The sequence below is a fragment of the Pogona vitticeps genome, chromosome 1, assembly GCF_051106095.1.
Source record: "Pogona vitticeps strain Pit_001003342236 chromosome 1, PviZW2.1, whole genome shotgun sequence".
Lineage (NCBI taxonomy): Eukaryota > Metazoa > Chordata > Lepidosauria > Squamata > Agamidae > Pogona > Pogona vitticeps.
In genome coordinates, this window is record NC_135783.1 from 237028057 (window position 1) to 237056022 (window position 27966).

Below are 27966 nucleotides of genomic sequence, written 5' to 3' on the forward strand. Positions count from 1 at the left end.
TTTTTCCCTTCTTCCCTCATAACCATTGCATTGCTTGGAGAAGGGCTACCAGCACATCTCACCATGTGCTAAGGGGTGGACAATGAGTAATACTTGAAAATAAAGAAAAATCATAGTGCTGTAAGTCTGGGTAGGGATAATGAGCGAAAGGTTACAGCATGTATTACTGTGCAGACATAATGAGTTAAATTAGCATTCTTAGTCTTATTCTAATAGATTCTTTTAACTGTATAATTTGCTGAATGTGGTTTTTGAGTCAGATTTTTAAACAATAAGCTGTATAGTTCTTGTACACAAAGCAAGAATGGGTGATACCTTCATTAGACCACTAAGATCTAACAAATGCTTCCTACCTTTCAAGTCCTATAGGATTCTTTATCAGGCTCAGCATTACAGAGCTATAGACATGTAGGAGAAATGTCTTCAAAATCATGGCCAGATGTAGGGCTCACATTCTTATACTGTATAAAGTAAGTTCCAAAATGGCAGCTGCAACTCTTCAGCTTGAGGTGCCTGGTTTCACCTCAGATAATGTAGGCTGCTGAGTGATTTGCAGCTCTCTGTTTAATGAGATTGGGAAAGACAATGAAATTTACATAATTTGAGGTAAATTGTACAACCTGCTACCTTGAACTGGCTCTGCAATGCTGCAGCCACCATTTTGAAACTTGTTTTAAAGAAGAAAAACTTCTACACATGTATCCCTGCATACTGTTTCCGATACTGAAGATAATATGTGCCTATCAGGACCACTAGCTACTGGGTGCCTTATATTGCTTTGCCAGAACTGTGGGTAAAAACTGCAGGAATGCCACACATTTCCTGCTAGATTATACAATTATAGAGGATTTTGTAATGGGATGCATGTATGTGAGGATAAGCTGCTGTGTAATGGGGACCTAAGCCATCATGAAAAATAAAACATGGCACTTCAAAGGGGGGGAAAATCTAGCACTTCTTCATAATAACTTTTGAAGAGTTTTCTCCAAGTTATAGCACCCAGAAAGGAAGCCACAGGCTGAAGTTTGTGAGATCTGAGCAGTGCTGTTAACGGAGCCTTTCAAAGGTCACTAATTCCCAGTGTCATCGTAAGCTGGAAGTGACTTGAAGGCACATAACAACAGCAACAACAACAAAAAAATCAAACTATAAGACAAACATAGCTTGCATCAATAAATATCATCGTATTTACTCTGCTCCATTTCTCCTAGGATCTGGAGGCTGGTCCCCCTTGGATTCTAGCAGAGAACAGTGGCTCCAGATTGACTTGGGAGATAGAGTGGAGATTACAGGTGTTGCGACTCAAGGACGATATGGAAGTTCAGACTGGACAACAAGCTACATTCTAATGTTCAGCGATACAGGTCGCAATTGGAAGCAGTATCGAGAGGAAGACATCATCTGGGTAGGTTTCAACCTTTTCAGTTAATAGTGGTAATGCCACCAAGGTTGTGGCTTCTAAGTCCAAATGAGTTTTTCCCCTTCGAGAAACAAGGGGGAGGAGAGGTTCAAAGGAAACTTTTCTCCATGTGTGATAACTCTATATAGCTTCCAAGCTTCAATAGGAATAATAATCCATGTTGTCAGAATCTTACAGAAGTTTGTTTCAAGTGATCTATATATATATATATAAAATCAAGGAATGTGCTCAGTATTTTGTATCAAAGAGCTCAAAACCAGACAACAGATAGAAATCATATCCTAATATGCAATTTGCTGTGTTATGGGTGGCCTATATTTTTGTGGAGCTCACAGATGTATAGTCCTTTATTGCGCCACTTCACAGACAAGGTCTATAAAAATTCCATGTTGTGTTTTGGGTGATCCAAGCAACAATGAAAAAAAAATCATTCAAGTGGATCAGCCAAGACGTTTGTGGCCCATGGGAGCACTCCACATGTATCAGGACCTCAGAAATTCAGGGCCGTGTCACACACACAGTCCATAAAGACCAGAACTCTGCCTCTTCTGACTCATCATCCCCCCCCCACCCCCAGAGAATGAACAAACCAGGGATGAAAGGGAAAGGGGTTAGAACAAGGCTAAATATAATAGAATATTATTTTATTTATTCTATCTATTTTATTTCGTTATGTGCTTATGTCATTCTTTAAAATTGCTACATGTATTTTAGCAGGGAAATCCTAAAACCTCTACTATTTAAAAAATAAATCAAAAACAGCAAGGAAGAAAGAAACTAAATCATACCAACAAGATAAAAAATTAAAAATTAAAGATCAAGATGGAAAAAGATTTTAACCTTACGCTTAGAAGGCATAAGAGTAGACACTGGCCAGACTTTCCTAGGGAGGGAGTTGAGGGCTTCAGCTGGTGCACTGTGCTAGTTATATTGATTGCTATTGTGTTCCTGTGCTTACTTAGTGATTAGTTTTAAAGCCCTAACTTGCTTAGGTGCAGGTTGTCTGAATGACTACCAGGCTTTGTATGAATCTGCCCAAATGGCTTGTTGTGGCCTTGCTTACATGCTTCCTGTGGCAGTTCAATACTTTTTATATCTTGTATGTAGATATGCATAGGAAAGTATGCTAGGAGAGTCTTAAAACCAGTGGGGTGGGGAATGGAATGTATGTGAATGGTTCTGTTTTTTTTGGTTGATTGCTATGCCGCCTGGCTAATGAGATACTGGTCTATTTATATGTCCATGTAAGATGAAGTTCAGTTCCGTTTTAGCTGTGTTTAGTTCTTTTTAGAAGCTGTCAAGTTGATGAGACAGAGTTTTGTTTTGGGTTAGATTGACACCTGGGGTGAAGATTGAGAGCTGTGGAAGGTGTGCTATTCTGAAAAAGACATGGAGATGTGTGTGTTTTCATTCAAAGTTGTATAAAAGCAAGAATCTGACAGATTTAAAGAATTAAATGTACTTAAGTTGCAAAGAAAGAAAGAAAGGGATAAGGTACTTGAGTAGAGATGAGCACAGATCAGAAAATGGTGATTAGTATTGAATATGAATTTATAATTTTTCCTGACAAATCGACCGATGGATTTGTAAATTTGATTTTTTACTTCAAACCCTATAAAATTGCCCCCAAGCACCCAGAGACACCAAATTTGTGGAGAAGCTTCCCCCGTCTCTCCTCTAAAAGCCCTGCAAGTTTGGTGAAATTTGAGTTTCAGAAGTCCAGGTTATACACCCATAAGACCTCCCCCAAAAAAGTCCCTCCAGGCACCTAGAAATACGAAAATCACAAAAAAAAAACCTTCCCATGACTCTCCTCTACAATCCCTCCAAATTTGCTGAAGATTGGGTTTCAAACACCCAAGTTATATACCTACAAAATGGGTCTCCCCAGAAAAGTGCCCTTTAACAGCTGGCTGGGAGAAACCAAGCTTTTTGAAATGCCAGCGTTGAGCACATCATGCTGTCTAGAGTAAAGGGGGGAGTGGAGTATCAGCATTGCAACTCATGAGCCTTCTTGTTGCACAGACCCTGGCACCAACACTGCAAAGCCTTCTGTGACATCACAGGAACCTGTAATCTGGTCTCCAGTTTTTGCCTGAATTCTCAGGAAATAAGATTCTGGTGATCTGGCAACTCTCTATTCCTGAGTAGTTCCTTCCTCCAAAGCAGCCTCTTAGTGTTATCGTTTCTGCCATCACTGGATATTGCATCACCCCCCAAAATTCGTACTTTGCCGTGGATTTCAAATCAGATCTCCCCTCTCAAACACTAGAGAACATTGGTCCTTCTCTGCTCTGTTGCTAGTATCAAAATTCAATCTTCCGCTGTGTTTCTAGTACCACAGCTTGACCTGTCAGCATTTCTTTGTATTGGTCAACATTCTTGAAAGCACCTACTTGCAACTGTAATTGCTGGAAGATAGTGTAATTCTAGCTGTTTAGATGCTATCAGGTGAACAATGAAATCTCATCATGGGGGAAGAGGTAATAAAATGCTACACACACGTATATATACACACATATGGATGGAGTCCAGGAAAAGTTACACCTCTGAGTGATTCTGTAACACGGTGTGATTCCTTTTTTCTATTACTGCTCACCATAGGAATAGATAGCCTGCAGATAATTGCAATTTCTGCTAATGCTGACAATGGTAAAATAAGCTTTGTACAGGGAACACAGTTTTAGAACAGTAAGGTGGGCAAAGAAGGGAAAGTTATCAAACCTCTCCCTGCCCCTTGGCCACCCTGATTTATGATTGCCTAGATTATGGAGCACCTGAAAGTGGGAAGAGAGGATCAAGAAGAACAGACAACTAACCAACCAACAAAAAAGCCAGAGCATGCTAAACCTACCCTTTGGGTGGAAATAGCTATTTGTGCCACTGGCTTTCTTGGAAGAAAGAAGAATGAAAGACTTGCCAGACTTTTGTGCTTCTAGACTATCCTTTTAGGATGCTACAGTGAGAGAATTCATACAGCAAACTTTCAGCCTGAAGAGAAGCTTGGCATAGCTCTTTAGGAGCTCTCCACCCCAATTGATAGATAGCAGAGCAGCAGCTAGACTGGAAGTCGATGCACAAGGAAATTGTTGGTGTTCCCTCCTCCGTTTCTCTCTTTTCTGATTGTCTTCCTCCTTCTTCAACTTTTTCAAGTAGGGAAGAGCCTAGAAGTGTCAATGAAGCAAAACAAGAGCCTGCTATCATTATGAACCACTATTAGGAGGGCTTTGTTTATTATTATTATTATTATTATTATTATTATTATTATTATTATTATTATTATTATTATTATTATTATTATTATTATTATTATTATTATTATTATTATTATTATTATTATTATTATTATTATTATTATCAGCATCATCAGCATCAGCATCAGCATCATCATCAGCATCAGCATCATTCTTATCATTCTTATCATTCTTATCATTCTTCTTCTTCTTATTATTATTATTATTATTATTATTACTATTATTAATTATTATTATTATTATTATTATTATTATTATTATTATTATTATTATTATTATTATTATTATTATTATTATTATTATTATTATTATTATTATTATTATTATTATTGCTTTCTGCATGCATTTTCAGTGGCCCTCTGAAAGTACACCTGGTGAATCCCGCTCCAAAGGAGGAGTCGTATTTTGTGAATCAAAGTTCATCTCCTCTGGTTGTTTATGCTTTCATTTGAAAACATTCAGCCCAGCATTAGTTTTGATAAAACAAAACAAAACATAAACTTTTGTGGACTTACTCCTTCACCAAGTTTCCCAAACTGGCTCTGGGGCTATCAGTTGTTGTGGGCTGCCACTCTGTTGCATAGTCTCCCTTGAGTGATTCCTGATTGGCCATGTTACTTTCGGGCAGGCGGTGGCGGGGGGGTGAACCCATCTATATCTGTTCCTTCCTGTGCTTTGGTTTCTGCACTTCAGCCTTTGGGTATGCATGTGAACAGCAAAATATTCCTTATTGAGCTTGGCTAATGGAGAAGAACCTTTATAATGGAGGCTCAAGCATTCAGTCAGCGCATGAACTAGGCAGAGGGCCACAGCGAAGCCCCTATTCTCTGCTGTTTTTGTATGTTCTGGTTGTTTGAAGCATAGGTGTGGCTTCCATGTGAAGGCTTTCTTGCTGCCGACGGTTAGAGCAGGACACAGACACTAAGGCATCAATTGAGTGGAAAGATGTAATTCTGGAATGGGTTTCCGGCCACCTTCTACCCCTGATGATTTCAGTTTCTAAAATTAAGCTGCCTCATCCAGGTCAGCCCTACTTCTGTGTAAGATGAGCTAAGTGGCTCAGATGGGAGATTTGGGGTATTGGGAAATAGCAGCAAACCGTTTGAGCCTGAATTTTGTTATGATTGTGCTTTTATTATTATCAGGGATGATGGAGGCACTTTTGAGATTTTCTGCCCCATAGGCCAAAATAACTCAGGTGGCTTTGGGCGTATGAGGTTACCTGTTACTGATCATATCTCGATGGTTTCTCATGAGTTTGGCTACTCCATGAGAAAAATATGTCAACCAATTCCTGCTTTTGCTTGGCTGGCTTTCATGGTTGTCATTTGGTGTTTATTATCATTATTATTATTTTTATTTATATGCCACATTTCTCCCAACAAAGGGACCCAAAGCGGCTCGACCTCAGGCAGCACAATGGCTTGAGCTGACCTTGTTGTTTCTGTGTCTATCTTGACATCCTATATTTTGTTTCTGAAACACACAAAGTGCAACTGCAACATGTGGAATGACTTTTCTGTATATATTGATGGTAAGGCATATTGTTATGGGTGTACCAAACTGTAATTCCCTTTAGTATTAATGAGAAAAATCATGCTGGTGATTTGCGACTTGAAGTGGTGATTTGCGACATTCATTCAACCAGCATTTGTGATGTTAGTAAATTTTGTAGCTGGGATGTAAGATAAAACAGATTAGTCATTTAAAACCAATTTTCCAAACCTATTTGTATTGAAATAATCTGGTACAAAGGGCCATTGTAGATTATAGCAAACTAGGTTTACAGTATAATTGTATTTTCAGTATGGACGTTAGCAATGTGTGGACTTGCTGACTATTAATTGGGAAACAAAAACACCTGCCTTATAACTTGAAGAAGTGAGTGAATTTATTCAGTTTTAAAGTACTGAATAATTCAGAATGTATTTTAGCAGCACACACTATGCAGTAGTGTTTCTTTGATGTGCCCATTATGGAGAAATGTGTACTAGATAGGACAATCTGCTTTTTAGAGCTACAGATGCTTTTGTTTCTTTCTAAAGTTGCAATTTTTTTTCTTTTTCATTTTAAGAAGGCTTTCCATGCAATGTTACATCAAGAAAATCGTCAGCTGCTGGAGGTCTTTCTTGTGTATAATGGCATATAGCTAGCTTTGTAAGTACTGTCCTATCACCATTGAGTCTGGTTAACTGAGGCAACCTGGCTGCATTTGTTCCTGCCAATCATTTTCAGAGATATGGATTGTACCGAGAAACACTGCTTATGAACTAGTACTCCATGACATCTGCTGTATTTTTCTGAGATTGTAGCAGCATGGGGAGACTTTGCAAGTGTATCTGTGAATCAACCACTCATAAGAAAGAGCTCCTCACAGGGGGTGCAGTCTGCATCTAGTATCCAACTGTTAGAAGAAATATTTTACAGTAGGACAAATGGATTATAGTGTGGCTCAGTTAGGGAGGTAGGACTGTTTCTTGGTCTTCATTGCCATGACAGAGATGTAGAATGGGAAGGGATCCCACACAGCCTCTTGTCCAGTCCCCTAGTGATGCAGGAATCCTCCGTTAATGCGTTCCTGACAGGTGGCCTCCAAAATCTGTTTAAAAACCTACAATTAAGGAGAGAGTCTACAACCTTCCAACATAGTCTGTTACACTGTTGAACATCTTTTAACAACATTTCTTTCTGCAAAAACAGGAAATGTTTCTGGGACATTGCTATACACTGAAGTAGATTATTTGTTCCCTCTGCCCATAAAACTACCATATTCCTCAATATATTCTGCATGTTTGTGTTTCCAGAGTACAGTATAAGCTTTTCACTTCAGATAAACTGGCCAATTAAAATAAAGGCATTGTAATATAGATATATTATACTATACTTACAGTATATATACACAATACTATAGGTTTAGCATTGGAAGTAGAGTGGGCAGATGGAAAACACAAATGTGCCGTAAGAGAGCCACCATGCTGATCAACAGTATTACTTGGTGGATATCTATGCAGCCTCCACCTCTTAAAATGAACTGCTTTGGAGAAATCCTCATAACATCATGGCCCCTTGAACTAAGATACTACTGTTCAGGTATACCACCTGGAGATTTGATACTATAGAGCAGCAGTCCCCAACCTTTTTGGGGTTGCGGACTGGTTGGGGGGAGCGAGCTCCATGCATGGGGGGGCGAAGGCAGCCCCGTGAGAGCACGGCAGGCATGCAACACGCCCCCTGCAGGCACAACACACCACCTGCAGGCGTGACACGTCCACCGCACGAGCGTGACATGCCCACTGCACAAGTGTGACACGCCCACCGCAAGTGAGACATGCCCACCGCACAAGCATGACATGCTAGTCACAAGTGTGACACCCCCCATGCAAGCATGACACACCCACCACAGGTGTGACATGCCCACCGCAGGAGTGTGACATGCCCACCGCGTGTGACATGCCTACCACAAGTGCAACACGCCCTCCATACAAGCGTGGCATGCCTGTCACGAGTGTGACACCCCCTCACGGAAGTGTGACACTCCCACCACAGGCATGACATGCCCCCCTGTGAGCATGACACACCCACTGAGCATGGCACGCCCCCATGCTAGCATGACACGCCCACTGCGGACATGACATGCCCCCGCATGAATATGACATGCCCACCGCATGTGCATGCAGGGAGAGGAGATACATATCCGTGGCCCAATTCTGGCAAGCCTGCAGACCAGCACCGGGGTGTGATCCGGGGGTTGACATCCCCTGCTATAGAGGACTACTTTTGCATATTCTAAAATAACTGTTGGGATGTTACCCTTCTGGATCAACAAATGTCTGCTCAAATAGATACATACTGTATCCTCAAAATATCTAAATTAGAGTATATTAACATACAGTCAAGTGAAAAAAGAAAGTACACCCTTATTGAATTCTATGGTTTTGCATATCAAGACATAATAAAATTCTCTTGGTCCTTAGCAAGTCTGAAAATGAGGTAAATGCAACCTCAGATGAGCAACAAGATGTGACACATTACATTGTGTCATGATTTATTTTATAAACAAATAAAGCCAAAATGGAGAATCCATGTGTGAAAAATAAAGTACTGTACACCCATCCTGCTTCCATGGAGTTAAGAGGCTAAGTAGCAGCCAAGCAGTACTAACCAAATACTGTACCCTTGAGTAATTGATCATCAGCAAGTGTGTCCACCACTTTCAAACCCAATTATTCACAAGTGAAACATCCAAGAAAATTCACCCCAAGGTCATGCAATGCTTAGAGAAATTGCTAAGAAAAACAAGAGTTACATCTTAGACTCTACAGGTCTCAGTTTGCACATTGAATGTTAAAGTTAATGGCAGTAAAATTAGAAAAAGACTGAACAAGTATAGTTTGCTTAGAAGGGTTTCCAGGAGAAAGCCTCTTCTCCCTAAAAAGAACATGGCAGCACAGCTTATGTTTGCAAAGTAGCACCTGGACAAACCACAAGACTTCTGGAACAATGTCCTTTGGACAGATGAGACCAAAGTGGAGATGTACCGTACCAAGTTTGGTGAAAACTAAACACAGCATTTCAGGGCAAACACCTCATACCAGCTGTCAAGCACGGAAGTCAAGGGGTGATGATTTCTGCTTGTTTTGCAGCTACAGGACCTGGGCACCTTGCAATTGCTGAGTCAACCATGAACCCCTCTGTATATCAAAGTATCTGTCCAACAGCTAAAGCTTGGCCAACATGGCATCATGCAACAGGACAATGATCCCAGGCACACCAGCAAATCTACAGCTGACAGGCTGAAAAAGAAAAGAATCAAGGTGTTGCAATGGCCCAGTCAAAATCCAGAACTCAATTCGATTGAAATGCTGTGGCAGGACCTTAAGAGACCTGTGCAGAAACAAATGCCCACAAACCTCAATGAATTAAAGCAACGTGGTAAAGAGCGGATCAAAATTCCTCCACAACGATGTGAAAGACTGTTAAAGTCATATAGAAAACGGTTACTTCAAGTTATTTCTGCTAAAGGTGGTTCTACAAGCTATTGAATCAAAAGGTATACTTAGTTTTTCACACATGGCTTCTCCATTTTGGCTTTATTGTAAAATAAAACATGACGTGGTGTAATATGTCACATGGCTTTGTTTTTCATCTGAAGTTGTATTTACCTGATTTGCAGACCTGCTAAGGACCAGATGATTTTTATTATGTCCTGATACGTAAAACCATAGAATTCAAAGAGGGCATACTTTCTTTTTCACATGACTGTAGGTTTCAAAGGTGCTAAAAGCATGACGAGTTAAGTCCCCTTGCTCAGTGTTCAGGATCCTCCTGCTTCCATTCCTTACCTCCTCCTGCATCAGAGTTTTGTTTCATTCCTACCTTTCAGAATCCTTACAATAGAAGCCGGATTAGTCTTTCCAAGACTATTTGTTGGTTTGATAGTCCTTTTGATCTTCCTATTCTTTTGAATAGGTACTAGTATAAAATTTCACATTCCCAGTTGTTAGACATGAATTTGTAATGATGAAAGCACAAGTGACACAACATTCGGCCTGTTCAGTGACCTATCTTAGTTCCATAGTTGGGAAAAGTTCCTTTTGGAGTCTGCAGCTCCTTGAGCCTCTGGGAGTAAAATACAGCTTTAGAATTCATAGAAACATATAAAGAAGTTGAAAGGGGCTTATAATGTCATTGAGTCCAACCCCTGCTCAGTACAGGAATACAAATCAAAGGATATCTGTCAGATTATTGTCTAAATTTCTATTTCATGCCACCAGTGTTGGAGCACTCACCGCCTATTGAGATAATTGGTTCCATTGCCATACTGCTCTAACACTTAGGAAGTTTTTCCTGATATTCAACTGAAATCTGGCTTCCTTTAACCTGGGGGTTTAAGTCCAAAAAGTAAAATTTCCAAGTTCTGCCTGATTTCCCTTTCCTAGACTGCTATATGGAGTACAATACAGATGGTATTCTTAGTCTGTACATTTCTCTGTAACTTGTGATATATTTTTATTCTCAAAAATGCATATGTAGAGGGAATACATAAAAATGCATATGCTAAAGAAATGCATACAATTTGAATTTAAATGCTTTTCCCCCAAAAACAAATTGCAGAGAACAAGCTGGGCTGGATACATGAAAATGTCACACAAATGCAAACTAGACTGATCCATCAATACTTGCTAAAAATAGTTTAAAGTTATACTATGCAGAGCCAAATGTTGGGAATTTCATTTCCCACTGTGCTTCCTGTAAGTAGAGCCAGCCTATGTGGGCTTTGGGAAGCTGCACAGTCTCAAGGTGCCCCCAGAAGAAAGGAATGGTAAGCCACTTCTGAATATTCACTATCTGGAAAACCCTGAAAAGGGTTGACCTAACTCAGAATTGAGTTGACAGAACATTATTATTATCATTATCATTATCATTATCATTATCATTATCATTATCATCATCATCATCATCATCATCATCATCATCATCATCATCATCATCATCATCATCATTATTATTATTATTATTATTATTATTATTATTATTATTATTATTATTATTATTATTATTATTATTATTATTATTATTATTATTATTATTATTATTATTATTATTATTTCAACTACCAAGACAGAATTTAGTCTTTCTGGACAACTTAAAAAATGGTGTGAACTCAAGCAGAAGTTTCAGCAATTTAACTGCATTTTGATGCTACAAAGCAGATACTAGGAAGAACTTCTTGACAATGGAGTGGGCTGCCTCAGGAAGTAGGTGACTGTTCTTTCATTACAGGGTTTAAACCAAACACTGGATGGCCATCTGTCAGATGCACTCTAGCTATAGAATTCCTGATTCTCAGGAGGTTGGACTCTATGGCCCTTTGTGTTTTCTCTCGCTCTATAATCCTATAATTTGGTTATTTTAAAGGGGGAGCAATTGCAATTCGAGTTGCAATTGCTTGCATTCCTCATCATTGACTATCCTAGCCAGGCCTACTGAGAGTAACATCTGGAAACCCATACTTTGCCCAATAGTTGTGAATCCAACAGGCACAGTGCTATTTATAATGTACACTCATCCCATTGTGATTTCTAATCTTTCACTAGTGACCCGAAGGTGGGTTATTTAACTATGCAACAACTGTGTGTGGCCACCTGATTTGAGAAAGAAAATGATTTGTTGAAGGGCACCCTGATTGTTAACAGAAAATACATTTCTCTGTATAGGAATTATAATAATACTGCTATGGCTGCTGTTTCTTCCGTTCTGAGAAATCCTGCAAGTTTGCCCATGAGATTTTTTTGGGTAGTGGTGGAATCTGTTGCAGATAGAAAAGAATAATCCCCCTCTTCAATTTTTAAGAGCAAGACATTGCCAGCTTCAGATCCTGACACTGAGGAAGCTCACCAACTTCTTGTCCTCTCTGGCAAGCCTATGAATAGAGATCAGCAGATCACTTCTAAGTTTGGGCAGGCTGATAGTAGTCAAAGCAGCCCTTCAGTACTGTAGCCTCATCAAACACGTGGGGAATTAAAGGTGGGACTTTAGACTGGGTTAAAAAAATGCACCAACAGCCAACAAAACTAGTATTATGCAGGCATTATGTGCTTTGACACCCAGTAAGCCAGGCATGAACTCTAAATAAGTGGTGATAGGTGGCTAGGATTTAAAGTTACTTCACATACAAAAATCAAACATATCCTCTAGTAGCTTTTAACCTAAGAGTTGTCTCCCTGTTTGGAAATCTGCAGATGAATAATAGTTCCCAGAGCTTTAGCTAGAAGCCTGAGAATTGGCAAATGTAATCTAGTCTCGTGGTAAAGGATATCACTCTGTCCACAACGTCCCTGTTCTCTTGGATTAAGTTTCTGATCTTTTGCTTTTACCAACCCCTGGGCACTGATTGGGGTTTCATAGTTTCCTAGGGTTTGTTCTTATGTGCCATCCTGTCCTCAGCAGCCCTGCTCAACTCTTTGGCCTTTCCTAGGGAGTCAGTTCATCTCATATTGGCCTTTCTCTTCTCCTGCTGCTGTCGACCTTTTCCAGCATTATTGTCTGCTCCAGAGAATCTTGCCTTCTTATGATGTCAGCAAAGTAGGACAGCATCAGTTTCACCATTTTTACCTCCAGAGATAGTTCAGGCTAGATTTTAATCTAGGTCACACTTGCTTCTATTGTATTGTTACATGGGGTCTGTGGGATTTTTAAGTTTTGACTTAAAGTTTTAACTTTAAGTAGTGCTCTTGAGAGTCCCCTGGACTGCAAGGAGAACAAACCTATCAATTCTAAAGGAAATCAAACCTGAGTGCTCACTGGAAGGACAGATCCTGAAGCTGAGGCTCCAGTACTTTGGCCATCTCATGAGAAGAGAAGACTCCTTGGAAAAGACCATGATGTTAGGAAAGTGTGACGGCAAAAGGAGAAGAGGATGAGATGGTTGGACAGTGTCATCGAAGCAACCAACATGAATTTGACACAACTCCGGGAGGCAGTGGAAGATAGGAGGGCCTGGCATGCTCTGGTCCATGGGGTCACAAAGAGTCGGACATGACTAAACAACTAAACAACAACAACAACAATGAGTGCACACACCATTCTGTTGAAGTTTTAACTTTAACAGAGTAGTGTGTCCACTAACGGGGCAGTTTATAAATAAATAAATCAAATCAATCAATCAATCAATTGCCCTGCTGGAAGTCCAGGGTTTCTACAAAGTTCTCCAGCACCAAACAGATCAATATGAGAACAAGAACTGTGTATCATCTGTATTCTAGAGGTTATAGTTTGAATATAATTCTGAGTTATTTTATTGACTATCGCATCCTATAGTGGGAAGATTTCTCTCTAGTTGCATATTATTTTGGGCTCTACTAAGCAAATGACTGCATGCGATAGAGGAGAAATTACAGAACATAGACTCTAATTTATTTTTACCCCCCAAGGAGAGATGAAGTAAAGGGGATGTATCATTAATTTGTTCTTTGCAAACAGTTTACAACAATTAGATAAACAAAGGCATCTTTGGAATAAGCATCCCTCAATTGAATAAAGGAGTTATGTGCAGTTATATGAGGTCATTCTAAAAAAACCTAATTTATGAAGGTACAATTGGGCTTCACAAATTGGGTGTGACTGCATTTAATTTGTGCCCCTAATCACTGTAACTTTATTCAAAGCTCAACTGATGGAACTGGCTGAATGGAGTAAACATTTGTAGACTCATATTAATTTAGACCTAATTGATATTTAAAAAACTGAGAATGAGGCATTATGATCACACACATAATGTTAAGCATATCTCTAGTCCTTCTGCTGTATCTTCTGGAAGAAAGTGACTGGAACTTCTTCATTTCACCTACAGTATTTGTAGTTTTTCATTATTACTGAACTGGAAGTTGTCATTGATAAGTGTGTATGTGCTGGGAGGGCAGACAGAGTGGAATCAGAATCTCTAAGCACAAGTGAAGACCTTCTGCACAATAAGCTGTAGTTCACTCTAACCCAGCTTTATTAGTTGAACTGTCCCTGGAATTGGAAACAAAAGTTTATATTCTTCACTATTTGACCATCAAATGAGATAGGGAGGAGAATCAGTTTTAGCTTTATACATACAGCAACTCCATGTCTCCTCCTTTTGATAATCTGTACAGAATTTAATGTACTAATTAGATGATGAAGCCAGGAAGGTCATGGTGCCTTATGGCATATCACTAAATCCATGTACTGAACCTTATTGGTAAAATGAAGGTACTTTATAAATTATGTGATGGTTATCCGGAGCCTCATGGTGCAGTGGTTAAATTGCAGTACTACAGTGAAGACTTTACTCATGACCTGAGTTCAGTCCTGGGTGCATGCAGCTGGCTCAAATTTGACTCAATCTTCCATCCTTCTAAGGTTAGTAAATTGAGTGTCCAGCTCACTGGAGCATTGGGGGAGAGGTGTATTTTGCATAATTAAATTGTAAAATGCCTGGAGAGAGCTTGAAGCTCTATGTGGCAATATAGAAACAGCACACTTGTCCATTATCCATAAGTATACAATCTTCAAACACTCTATATTGCAATCTAGGGATAGACAGCATGGTGTTTTGGACTGTAAATTTCATACTCCCTGATCATTGGGTTTGTTGACTGAGACCTACAAGTGCTGCAATGCAAAGCGTCTTAAGAGCATCTGACTGTTTACTCCAAGTTCTTTTAGGATGTGTTCAATATTTCTGGTTCAAAGTTAGATCATCCTAGATCCAGTCCTAGATTGGACAGTGTCATCGAAGCAACCAACATGAATTTGACACAACTCCGGGAGGCAGTGGAAGACAGGAGGGCCTGGCATGCTCTGGTCCATGGGGTCACGAAGAGTCGGACACGACTAAACAACAACAACAACGACCGTTGGGAAAAGAAAATAGTTGTCTAATCCACAAGATCATGGAAATAATTCAGCAAAGAAGCAGTTTTGAACTTATTGTGAACTAGAGATAGATGAGATTCCTGAATAACCCTTCAACTGATTTGTGTAACATGAGGAGAAGAAAACATCCTGTTCTTTTTTTTTTTCTTTTTTTTTGGCCTTTCTCTTTGACCATGTTTCCTAAAATGTAGTCAGGGTTCATGAACTGTAGTTAAAATAATGGTGACCTATAATAGACCTATTTCAATATCAAATGGCTATGAAATGCCTATCATGTTATCTTGAGCACACTGATATATCATCCATATACTCATTGATATTCCAAGGTACAGGCTTTTATGGAGGTAAATATAAGACCCTATTACTTACAACAAGATACAGTCTGAAACAGATTGCATTCAATCTACAACTGTGAATTAGTTAAATAACAGCATAGATAGCTGTATCCCAGTCTTACAGTATAGCTTCCTGAGCCCCACTGTATCCCCAGTCTTACATTATAACTTCCTGAGCCCTACTGATAAATTAGGATGCTTGTTTTTCTTCACAATAAGAAACCAGACCTGTTCAGCATTCTGACATTGTCTATCAAAAATGCTGTTTACTCGTGAGTTCGTACATCTTAGTTGAGTTTGCTCTCTGTTCACATTTTCTCTTTTTGTTCTTCTAGCATTTCTTAAACTTTAGTTCAAGTTTTTCCACTACACCTGGTTATTTCCCCCTTTTTCCTTGTTCAAAGCACTCAAACTGTTCCATTTTATAGCTGGTTTTCAAGCTAGGGAAAAGTTGGGTCAGCAATGCATCACAGCTTCAGAAAACTACAGAAAACAGTCTCACGTTGTGGAATGATATCAAATTGACTGGCTTATATTTCAGTGCTGTTATTTTACAGGGAAAAATTGTGTGTGTGTGTGTGTGTGTGTGTGTGTGTGTGTGTGTGTGTGTTTTCATTTCTGTACATTTATCATTAAGAAAAAAGGGGAAGCCAGGATATAATGATGTTCTTCTGCTAGATCTTGCACCAACTGAGGAAATCCCCAGCCTTCCTCCTGCTGCTCCCTCAGTCACTAACCTCAGAAGTCTGGAAAATTCCTCTGGAGTAGTTTTTAGGGTCAGGGTTGAAATGGAACGAGGTGAAAAGAAATTCTGATTTGTTTGTATACAGAAGTATACCATTAGCTTTTAGTCACAAGTGTTAAGAATAATGATTTTATAGATCACTTGCCAGCAAAGTAGATTATTGGGATTTTTTTCTTTTAACTTGGGCTGAGGATCTAAACTCTTGTATTAAGCTTTGATAGACAAGACAGGGAAGAAACAAATAGCTGTGATTATTATGGAAATATGAGGATTGTTGAAGAACACCCTATTGAAGCAAGACAATGTCATTTTGAAACCACTGTCAGTATTTTCAGGTTTCCTTGCCTGCCTTTCCCCACAGTTTGTAAGGAAATGGGTAAAACTATGGGAGCCCCTTCACGGATTGTCATGGTGAAAGGGCTTGAGTAATTCAGAGAAGCTATGGGCTATGCCATGCAGGGACACCCAAGACAGAGAAGTCATAATGGTGAGTTCTGACTAAACTTGACTGACCTGGAGCAGGAACTGGCAAGCCACTTCAGTATCTTTGCCAAGAAAACTCCATGGACAGTAACAAAAAGCTGAAAGATATGACGCTGGAAGATGAGCCCCTCAGGTCAGAAGGCGTCCAACATGCTACTGAGGAATAGCGGAGGACAAGTACAAGTAGTTCCAGAGCTAATGAAGTGGTTGGGCCAAAGCTGAAAGGGTGCTCAGCTGCAGATGTGCCTGGAAGTGAAAGGAAAGTCCGATGCTGCAAAGAAAAATACTGTCACATTCCTGGGGGTTACAACAGCAGAGTCCGATAAGCCAGTCCTATGTCAGAAATTCAGAGAATGCAGAGTTGATATACAAATACCAAAGCCAACTTACACAACATAGTCCAGGGTCAGAGCCCAAAGCCAAAACACACAACATAGTCTAGGGTCAGAGTCCAAAGCCAAGGGTCCAGAGAACAAGGTTCAAGATAGTCAGGAGTGTGGATGCAAGCCGGAGGTTTGACTTGTTGCTTCCACAGACTTTCAGCCATCTGAGAGTTGTTGATACAGTAAAAATAGTCCTTGAACTGCTGGAAGCCTTTTCATCCTGTCAGAACTCAGGGCTAGTTGATCAGCTGTTTCTGTGGGAAGCCTTCAAGCGATCCTCTGACCTTTTCATCATAAGTCTTACCCAAAGCTTGACCCTCAGCCTATCTACTGGGGGAGAAGAATCTGGAGGCGATTCAGCTGTTTGTGTTTCTAATAGCTCAGCATTCTCCTCAGCTACAGTTAACCCATCAGGTTCCGGATCTTCGGTTGCACTCATGACAAATACCGCATAGGAACCTGGAATCTAAGATTTATGAACCTTGTAAGCTGGGTGTGGTCAAACAGGAGATGGCAAGAATAAACATTGACATCCTGGGCATCAGTGAACTAAAATGGACAGGAATGGGCGAATTCAGCTCAGATGATTATCATATCTACTACTGTGGGCAAGAATCCCGTAGAAGGAATGGAGTAGCCCTCATAGTCAACAAAAGAGTGAGAAAAGCTGTAATGGGATATAATCTCAAAAATGATAGAATTATTTCAATACGAATCCAAGGCAGACCTTTCAACATCATAGTAATCCAAGTTTATGCACCAACCACCGATGCTGAAGAGGCTGAATTTGACCAATTCTATGAAGACTTCCAACACCTTCTAGAACTGATACCAAAGAAATATGTTCTTCTCATTCTAGGGGATTGGAATGCTAAAGTAGGGAGTCAAAAGATAAAAGGAACAACAGGTAAGTTTGGCCTTGGAGTTTAAAACAAAGCAGGGCAAAAGCTAATAGAGTCTTGTCAAGAGAACGAGCTGGTCATCACAAACACTCTTTTCCAAAAACACAAGAGGCAACTCTACACATCACCAGATGGGCAATACCAAATCAAATTGATTAAGTTCTCTGCAGCCAAAGATGGAGAACACCGTAGGCAAAAACAAGAACTGGAACTGATTGTGGCTTTGATCATCAGCTTCTTATAACAAAATTCAAGCTTAAACTGAACAAAGGAAGAAAAGCCACTGGGCTAGTCAGGTATAATCTAAACCAGATCCCTTATGAATACAGAGTGGAAGTGAAGAACAGATTTAGGGAACTAGATTTGGTGGACAGAGTGCCTGAAAAACTATGAATGGAGGTTAGTAACATTGTACAAGAGGCAGCAACAAAAACCATCCTAAAGAAAAGAAAATGCAAGGAAGCAAAGTGGCTGTCCAGCGAGGCCTTACAAATAGCAGAGAAGAGAAGGAAACAAAATGCAAGGGACATAGAGAAATATACAGAAAATGGAATGTAGAATTCCAAAGAATAGCGAGGAGAGACAAGATGGCCTTCTTAAATAAACAGTGCAAAGATAAAGAGGAAAATAATAGGAAGGGAAAAACCAGATATCTCTTCAAGAAAATTGGAGATGTTAAAGGAACCTTTTGTGCAAAGATGAACATGACAAAGGACAAAAGTTGTAGGGACCTTACAGAAGCAGAAGACATCAAGAAGAGTTGGCAAGAATACACAGAGGAATTATACCGGAAAGATTTGGATCTCCTTAACAACCCAGATAGTGTGGTTGCTGACCTTGAGCCAGGCATCCTGGAAAGCGAAGTCACATGGGCCTTAGAAAACATGGCTAAGGAGAAGGCCAGTGGAGGTGATGGCATTCCAGTTGAACTATTTAAAATTTCAAAAGATAACACCGTTAAGGTGCTACACTCAATATGCCAGCAAGTTTGGAAAACTCAACAGTATAGTATAATGACTCTAACCAAAGTACTGAAGGTATTCTAGTATACTCAATGAGCAAAGGGATCATCACAGCTCACGTATAAGTGTTCTTAACATTGATTTAGAAGATTGAGAAGCACCTGCCTTCAAATGTGAAGTTCATATGCAGAGTGCCTTCAAGTGCAGATCTTGTTGTAACTTTTGCAGAGTTTTGAATTTCTGATAAAACTCCTTTTGCTGTGCAGTAGAAGTGCAGAGACGCACAGAAGAGAATAGCTACAAGTTCCCATGAGTCCACCCTTTTCTCATTAACTGGTACTTAAGGTCTCAAAAATTCAGTGTTAGACATTTGTAGGAGAAAGAATAAAAATGCTTCCTTACTTGCAGTTGCTTGAAGTTATAGACATGTATGTTGTGCAGAGAATTACTGCACACATACGTAACAACTAACTGAACAAATCCACATCAAAAAATATCTGTAACTGCTTTCAACAGACTAAAGAGAGAGAAAAACAGTCAACAGAGAGGTGGTGACCTCTTTGGATTAAGGGCTGGAAGTAATGATTGGTTAATGCTGGACGAACAGTCACCCCAGCTCAGAAAACTCTCTCCCAGTCACACAAACTACAGACAGCAGAAGAGGTGGCAAAAATACCACAACACCCCTTCTCAAACGCTCATGCAGCCACCTTCTTGAAGGCCCATCTTGCTGTGCAAATTCTGGAAGTGATGTCTCAGAAAAGGCTTGGTTAGGGTATCTGCTCTCATCTCTGTGGTGTGATAGTAGACCCTCTCAATGACACCTTTCTCAGTCAGGTCACATACCAAGTGGCATATCATGCTGATGTGTCTGCCGCATGCATTCATTTTCTCACTTTCTGATAGCTTGATGCAGTTATTGTTCTCTCTTGTAATCAGTACTGTGAGCAGACGAAGTTGCTTTTTAATATAAAAATAAAATAAAATAAAGGTAAGAACTCCAGGCAGTCTTTCTATTAGAATTAATCCAGCAAGGAACACTTTTGTCATCTTTGATACTAATGCCAGAATACTGGTGATAGCATCTTTTTGCCATTCCAGGGGGAAAATGCACCCTGCCAGAATAAATTTTATCTTCTTTTTCCCCCTGTTGATTTCAGCATAATATGGATTTATTATTCACAGGATTTTTTCCTTTCCAATGCAGAAAGAGATTGAGAATTATTTACTGTTCTCATTATCATTAGGAAGGAAGTTTTATCTGATCCCCTTTTTTATAACTGTCAAAGACTCAGCTTTAATATTTCACTTTTTGAATTACAGTTCCCTGTTGACTGGAATAAGCAATGGGTGGAGATAAGAGACATATTTAATATATACCCTCTTACATATGCCAAAAAAAGAGGAAAAAGAACCAATACCAGCAGTAGGGAACGAAGGATGATGATATCTTTTAAACAGATGCAAATATGATGCTGCATTCAAAGGAAAGTGCAGGTTTCTTGATATTCACCCTGTTCAATTTAAAATTATTTGCACTCACTAACATTAAATTTATGCAGCCTGAACATTTAAAACAAAAGTGCTGCTATTCACCTTGAGAGTCATTAGTGTCATTAATTTTATTTCCAAATTTTATGTTGTTCACCATAGAAGCTGGCTTAAAGAAACCTCTTCTGATGAAAATACATTATTGGATGCATCAGCAGAATTCCTAAATCTGTCAGGGCTTCTCTAGATTGTAAAATGTCTACCAGTCAGTCTACCACTTGCTTGTGAAATATGAGGGGGGAAAACCAACCAACCAAACAAGTGACAGTTTGGAGGAGTGAAATACTTCAGTCTTGCAAGAGTCACCCTACATTTCTGGTGATCTCTACCAACTTTAAATTAAAGATAGAGAAATTGATCTGTGTTTTGATGTAAGTCTTTAAGGCTGCATTTTGGAAGCAAGCCTCCGTGAACTGAATGGGGATTTTATCTGAGGAGACAACTACTATATGGAACTGGCTGTATAGCTCAATGGTTTAGATATCTGGCTGTGGAGTCAGAGATGGGGAGTTCAATTCCCCACAGTGCCTTTTATGAGTAAAACCAGCCTGTGTGGCCTTGGACAAGTTGCACAGTTCCAGGGCAGCCCCCAAAAAAGAGAATGGTATTCTGAGTACTCTCTACCTGGAAAACTCTGGAAAGGGTCACCATAAGTCAGAATAGATTAAATGGCACATGGTCGTTATAGACACTGCATTAGAATTGGATAGAGTTAATAAAATGTAAATATTTAAAATAAGGTTGGATAACTTTGAGGCTTCCAGATGTTTTTGGATACAACTATCAGAATTGTTCTTCTTGTTCCTGCTGTGTGGGGCAATAGAAGTTGTAGTCCAAAACATCTGGAGAGGGAATGTTTCACAGCCCAGATCTAGAAGCTGTAAATATAGGCCTATGGAGAGTATTAGACATTCTGCAAACGGTTTTAATTTTACAGCCTGAGAGCTTTGTTCTGCTGAGCTACCAGTACTGGAGAATAAAAACCAGTGAGGCTGATGAGGCCATGGAGAGTTTAATACAACCTACTTGCTTTCACTTTAAAATGTACAAGCCAGCTTTAATGAGCATCAGAGTCTCCACTTGAAAAGTACTTGCTTTTCTGAAAGCATATTTCATTCCAGACACCTAGTGCAATCCTGTTTGTATATACCTCTTCTCAGTAGTAAGGCCAGCTGAGAAATAAATGGGTTCTGGGAAATCTATATGCCATTTAATTAGTTTAGTACATCTCAGTATTGTCCACTGCAGATATCCAGAACTGTGTCCAGTGGCAAGGGAGAGGGGAAACAATGAATCCTTGTGCTGCATATAAATGACAAGGGTAGTCCACTCGAGTGCGAAGGGTAGTCCATTCAAGTCACTGATATCAGTCAAAGGAAGGAGGATGATCTAGCTTCCAATTGTCATCGTTCCATCATTCTGCATAGCCAAGATCCCACAAAGCTCCACAAAGATATGTGCCAGGCTCACTTGGTGGCTTTAGTAGTCCTCTGTGAGGGTCGACTTCCCTCTGTGCCAACCAGAAAGAGGCCACTTCACCTGTTGTTCGTTCTTAATCAGGGACAGTCTGGGCCCAAACCTCACAACACACACACAGTCTTACATGTTCTGAGAGTTGAAACCCAAGTTTGTGCAACTGGGGAAGTGTCGTGAGAACTTGGGCCCTAGAGAAGATGGTGCTGACACTTCTAGTCAATTGCCTTGGTTCCAGGGTGGCTTTATTAAATTCCTCCTTGCTGCAACCTCCCTTTTTCCTAGTTGGCCTGTTGCAAGGAGGCAGGAGAAGCTCTCCTGGGGTTGTAATGTGATGTAGTTAACAACACCTGATATTTCAAAGACCAGTCTTGACAGTGTGTTAATCTCAAGAATTCAGTGTGGGTTTTTTTTGGCTGCCATCAGAAGGGTTGCTTTTTAATAAAACAAACTGGGTAGGGAAAGCTACAGCAAGGGCTATTTTGAATGTAACTGTGCATATAGAGCAGAATATTTAGTTATGCCAAAGGCAGAAATTTTGGTGACATTCCACTGCCTATGCCGAGCTCCCTTATTGAAACGATCTTATGGGGTTACATCAAGGCGAAATTCAGCTCTGTATACACAGTCTAAAAAGGAAATGCATCACCACAAAAATAGAAGAGGACACAGATCTGAATAAAAATTAGCTATGCTGAATTTTATAAGGAAGTATTATTTTAAGTGAACACTTAGGAAGCATAGTTCTATGCAAATATCATTTAGAAATTGTAGGGAGGAAGGAGAAGCAGTTTTACCAAATTCCCCCACAACTTCTCAAAGATGAGGTTCAAGTTGAAGTATTTTTTTTCTCCCTCACCTCAAGGATTTTAGCTCTCTCTCTCTCTCTTTTTTTTTGCACTGCTGCTAAAAGCAGCAAAAAACAGAGCGAAGTTCTCCACCTACTATCATTTGGTGGTACTTATGGGAATGAGTTGATAATGAGAGAAAGAGAGAAGCTGGATTTAGCTCAGTTACAGCTGTAAAGTGCCACCTGAGGCCAAAATTTCTCTTCAAGCACAGTGCCTGAAGCAAATGTTAAGGACACGTATACAAACCCTGAAGCTAGCTGTCTGATATTTGGTGCATTTACTTCACAATTTAGGGTACAACATGACACCAAATTTCATGTATAAACAGAAAGAAAAAAAATAGAGCTGTTTGGTTTCCCAAAACAAGGCAGTGGAAGGGTTGGTGGTTAGAATTTACAGAGCAGTTTGGCTCTTGGGCACAGGTCAAAATGGGGTGGGATCTGGATCAACACAGAGCAAATTGGGGTCCATTCAAAACTGCAGATTAGGCCTCTGAACCATATTGGACGACCCACTCACAGCCGTAATATTGCTCCTTCCTCATGTTCAGTGTAGAAGACATGAAACAGTGTTGGGTTGGATCGCAAGAAAAAGATTAAGGTTGTGCTTAACATAATTTGTTCTCTGTTTCCCCATTTTTTTAACTTCCCCATGAAAGACGCTTCCATTTCCCCTCCTCTGAATCTTCCCAGGCCATTGAGCTGGGTCCTCGAAAGTCATTGTGAACCCCACATACATGGGCAGACAGACTGAGACTTCTCCCCATTCTTAGTTGTCAGCCCAGTTCTCCAGTCCACTGTCTTCCTCTTCCCCATTATTCGTCTTCTTTGTCCTGTGTTCCTTCTCCTCACTTCCCTCATGGCTACCCCTTTTATACCCTCCCTTCTAAAATTACAAGATGCCTTAGTGTAACAAGAAAGGCTGTGGATTAAGTGTCTGCTCAGTTTGCTGTCTAGATTCAACTTTTTCAGACTGTGGATGAGAAATGTCAAGGTCTGCTCTCTCTCTTTTTTACTTTTCTTTCATTTTAATTTTAATTGAAATAACATTAACTATGGGTCTTGATGGTGGCAATTTTAATTGTATTTTAATCGTATTTTAATCATTTTAAATTTTATTGTATTGAATTTTAATTGTTGTAATCCACCCAGAGACCTTTGGGTAGAGTGGGTGGCATATAAATAAAATAAAATAAATAAATAAATAAATAAATTTTAAATGAGGCAGCCCATCAAATAGAGGACTATCCCCTGCATGTGTAGGTGTACGGAGACTGTGATACATACTACATGCATAATTCTGCCACATTTTCAACTTATTACCTAGTGAGGTTGATCTGAAGTGATTCAAAATTGGTAACAATATAGTCTTCAAAAGCCAGGAGCATGCAAATAGTGATAAGCAAAGGCTGAAGTAAGTGAGATAAAACAATGGAATACTAAGATTTTGCTTGTTATTTATTCAGAGATCCCGAGCCCAAATTCTGCACTCCAGCATCGGCTGTATTCAGCTGCCAAATATCTAATGGGTTCTCTTGGGTACTGGAGACCTTCAAGGTCAAGAATACGCTAGCAAATAATGTTGAAAAGGAACATTGGCTGTGTGTCATAGATTGTGGCGGGTCTTTTGAAGAGTTTCATGTTTATTTTTCTGCTGAGAGCTAAAAGATATTGCTCTGCCCCAATAGCTGCCTCTGTGTGTTCATCATATATAATGGCGAGTTATTTCTTGAAAACTAGGACCTGTGACCAAATAGTGCTAACAGAATGAAAACCCAAACTTGATTGCACTGTTGCACAAGTGGTTGCACGTGAAAGCATGCAGCCTTTTACACAGCAGCCTCTTGTGGGCAACAAAACTAGTATTAGGAACATGAAAAAAAAAACCACACACCCCCCTTTTGATATGCAAAGTTGATGCAATGGTTACTTTAGTGAGCATCTTGAGGCATCAGGATAAAGGGAAGCTCATCAACCAGTACCTCAGACATGACCAGCGCAGGCTAAGGCATTATTGCACCACTCCCAGGGTGCTGTGAGACTGCTAACACTTCCTCATGCAGCTGCTTTGCGTATTGGCCAGAAGAGGCACAGAGCAAGCAACAGACCTGCTTACCACCAGAGCCAAAGGATGTTATGTTCTACTATGGGACAGCAGCGGAAACAGGCTCCTAACTCCTTCTTGAAGAACTCAAACTAGAGACAGACACAAAGTACTTTGTGCCCCTTCATCACAGCTGCTTCACTTTCCCTTCCTCTCCCTCCTGCTGGCGTACCCACTGACCTGCCAGCATGCTCTGTTCCGTCTCTCCCCATCATGTGATTCTCCAGTTCGGGCAGGAGCCCAGAGTTCCCTTCTTCACCTCCTCCATCAGTGGCCATTCAAAAACAGTGCTTCAGGAATCCCTGCCCTGCCTCCTTGTCTGCATGGACAGCTGCTGGAAGAGGTGGAGATGGGAAGTCCACAGAGGGATGGAGTAGCTCACACTGGCAGGTCGGTGGGTGAGTTGCTGGGAGGGAAGCAGAAGGGAACACACAGCAGATGTGCTGCTGTGCAGATGACCTATGACGAACAGGTATGAAGTGCCCATGTCTAACTCAAACCCAAATTGTTAGGTTCAAACTCTTTGCCACAGATAGACTATAATTAGAACAATGAATGCCTTAAGTGCCAAGAATGAGCTTTTCATATCTCCTGTAGTTTGCATATTAGATTGCTTTCTTTTGTGATTGGTCATCAGGAGGTAATACAGGCTTTGTTTGCAAGTATATTTGTTCAGTCTTGAAAGTCTGCCTGAATCATATTTCTGGAGCACAAATTGATTTCTTATAACGATGGATTTTCTGTATTGCATAGTTTCCAATTTGTTCACTGATACAGTTTTTCCCTAACTTAAACTATGCTCTATTTGAACCCATTTCTTCTCACCTTGCTTCTTTTCCAGTTTGAGGTGAGAGCTGAACAAAGTGATAAAACCGAGTACAGATTTACATGTATTAATTAGGACATCTCTGAACTCAGAAAATTCTCATTTTTTTCAAAAATTAACATATAAATTACTTCAACATTAAACATTTTTTTCTCTATGAATTTTTGTTAAGTCTCAGGTTTGACTATATTTCTGTCAGAATCAAAATGCAGAGCAGCAGAGAGGCTGACATCACCATCTCAGCTAGACACGAGGTATATATTTAAATTTAAATGGTAGCTTTTATGATAAGGGTGCATTTCTCTGCATTAAAATATCCATGTCACAGAAAAAGCTACCTTTTGCCACAAGGCAGAGAGCCTGGTGTTTCTTTAAGGGAGCAGTGGGAGGAAAATCAAATAAAATTCCCTGGTTCTAAAGACTCAAAGATAGAAGTTCAGTGAATGTTTCTACTCTTAAAATAAAAAAGCCAGCCACTGAAACATAGTTATATTAGAATGGTTGTTATAAGTAATGGGCATAGACATTCTACGCATAACATCTGAGAAAGTAGAAATCTACACACTTGACTAAGTAGGCCTTTTTATGTATAAATATTGCTGAATCTGACCCTTTCTGCTGATGGAGATGATAAACTTAAATATAATGCCTATTTGTAATGCCATAGTAGGTGCTATCTTTGAGAATAATGCATTGACTGAGTATTAATGAAGTGTATCTGTATCTCTTTGATAGAACAGAGTATTCCAAGACCCACTGTCAATAAAGGAGATTAACCATGACAGCTATAAAGGAGAACTAACAGCTGACGACCTTTCAAACAGATGAGAAACTGGAAATGGGGTAGGGGGAGTTAAATGGATTATTGTTCGACTCTAGAAGGAGAGCTTTCACTTAACCAAGTGAAGGTTTTGAAGGTTTTGGTTCTTAGTTGCTTACAGTTCTCTTAACTATCACTTTACTAATTAATACTTAGAAAGCAATTCTATACTGTATACCCTCACTTGGAAGTAAGTTCCACTAAGCTCAGAGAGGTTTTCTTCTTACCAGGCAGGCATGCAATTGCACTCTTTGCTTGTTACACAAGAAAGACATTTTTGTATATACATATATTTGTTGATACACTGTATATGTAGCCTTTCAGGCTGTATGTGCATTGCGTGCAGCAGCTTCAAGCAATAGGTGACTGTGTTTAATTTGTTTGCTCCTCATGTATTTTTTCATGTACCAGTTGCAACAAATGGAGAGATCATGTCTACTGGCCCTATCTCTGACTTCTACCTCCTAATTCCAACATCTGGAAGCAGGCAGGCTATCTGGTCCAGCTTATCAGGCAAAAACAAAAGAAAAAAAAAACAGCTTTTGTGGACAAATCTACCTCTTGTCTGAGAAAATAGACTTGTCCATGAAAGGTCACATTGAATTATAACAATGTTTAAGGTGCCACAATGGTTTGTCTTCTTTATTTTTTTTCTTTTGTTTTTGCCTGAGATGCTGGCACAGACTAACATGGCCACCTCTTCTAAAACTTTGTGAATGGGCAGGCATGTGAGAGCCGAATGTTGTATGCAATGCCCAGTTCTGAAAAGGGACTGGCACATGCAAAAGGAAGCACATGTTATTCTGCATGTGTGGGAAGAGGAGTAGCATCATGCCAGCGCATCATGCCCTCAGGCCTACCCAGAAACATATGACTGCCTTGGGCAAAGGCCAAATTGGTGTCTTGCTCACTATTTCATTAACTAACAATGACTGGAGCAGAATGCAACCTTACTTCTATTCAGGGATTGACCATCTTTATGCTTCTTGTTTGCTGTTGTTTGACTTTGATTTATTAGATGACTGATGCTTTATTTGTTTATGTGTGTGTTCTGTGCCGTCGGGTCAGAACTGACTTGTAGTAACTGTATTAAGGCTTTCAAGGTAAGTAAGATACTTAAGGAGTGGATTTAGCAGTTCCAACCCCTAGTGAGTTTCCATGGCCTACGGGGGATTCAAACCCTGTTCTCCAGAATCTTAATCCATCATTCTAGCCACTACACCACACTGGGAATCTGAAGAAGCTACTTGGATGAGTAGTGAAATGCTTCAGCCTAACAAGAAAGAAGTCCAGCTGCCATGACTCAACTTCCAGATAACCACACCTGGATGAGTGAGAATTGTCACAGATAACTGGGAATCTTTATTTATATGTGGAGCTTATTTCTTACTATATTATTTGAGATTTATTTTGTTTGTTTTATTTTGGATGTAAACAACCCAGAGCACTAGTCT

The 27966-nt window shown here is 39.9% G+C and overlaps 1 protein-coding gene across 1 annotated transcript in view; it reads left to right on the top strand.

The window, feature by feature from the left end:
* The window catches only part of CNTNAP5 (contactin associated protein family member 5), a 491198-nt gene that overhangs the window by 123657 nt on the left and 339575 nt on the right, over positions 1-27966 (top strand). The window contains exon 3 of the mRNA XM_020805439.3: positions 1212-1405. Within this exon, the coding sequence (XP_020661098.3) occupies positions 1212-1405 (194 nt within the window). The remainder of the gene's footprint in view (positions 1-1211; positions 1406-27966) is intronic.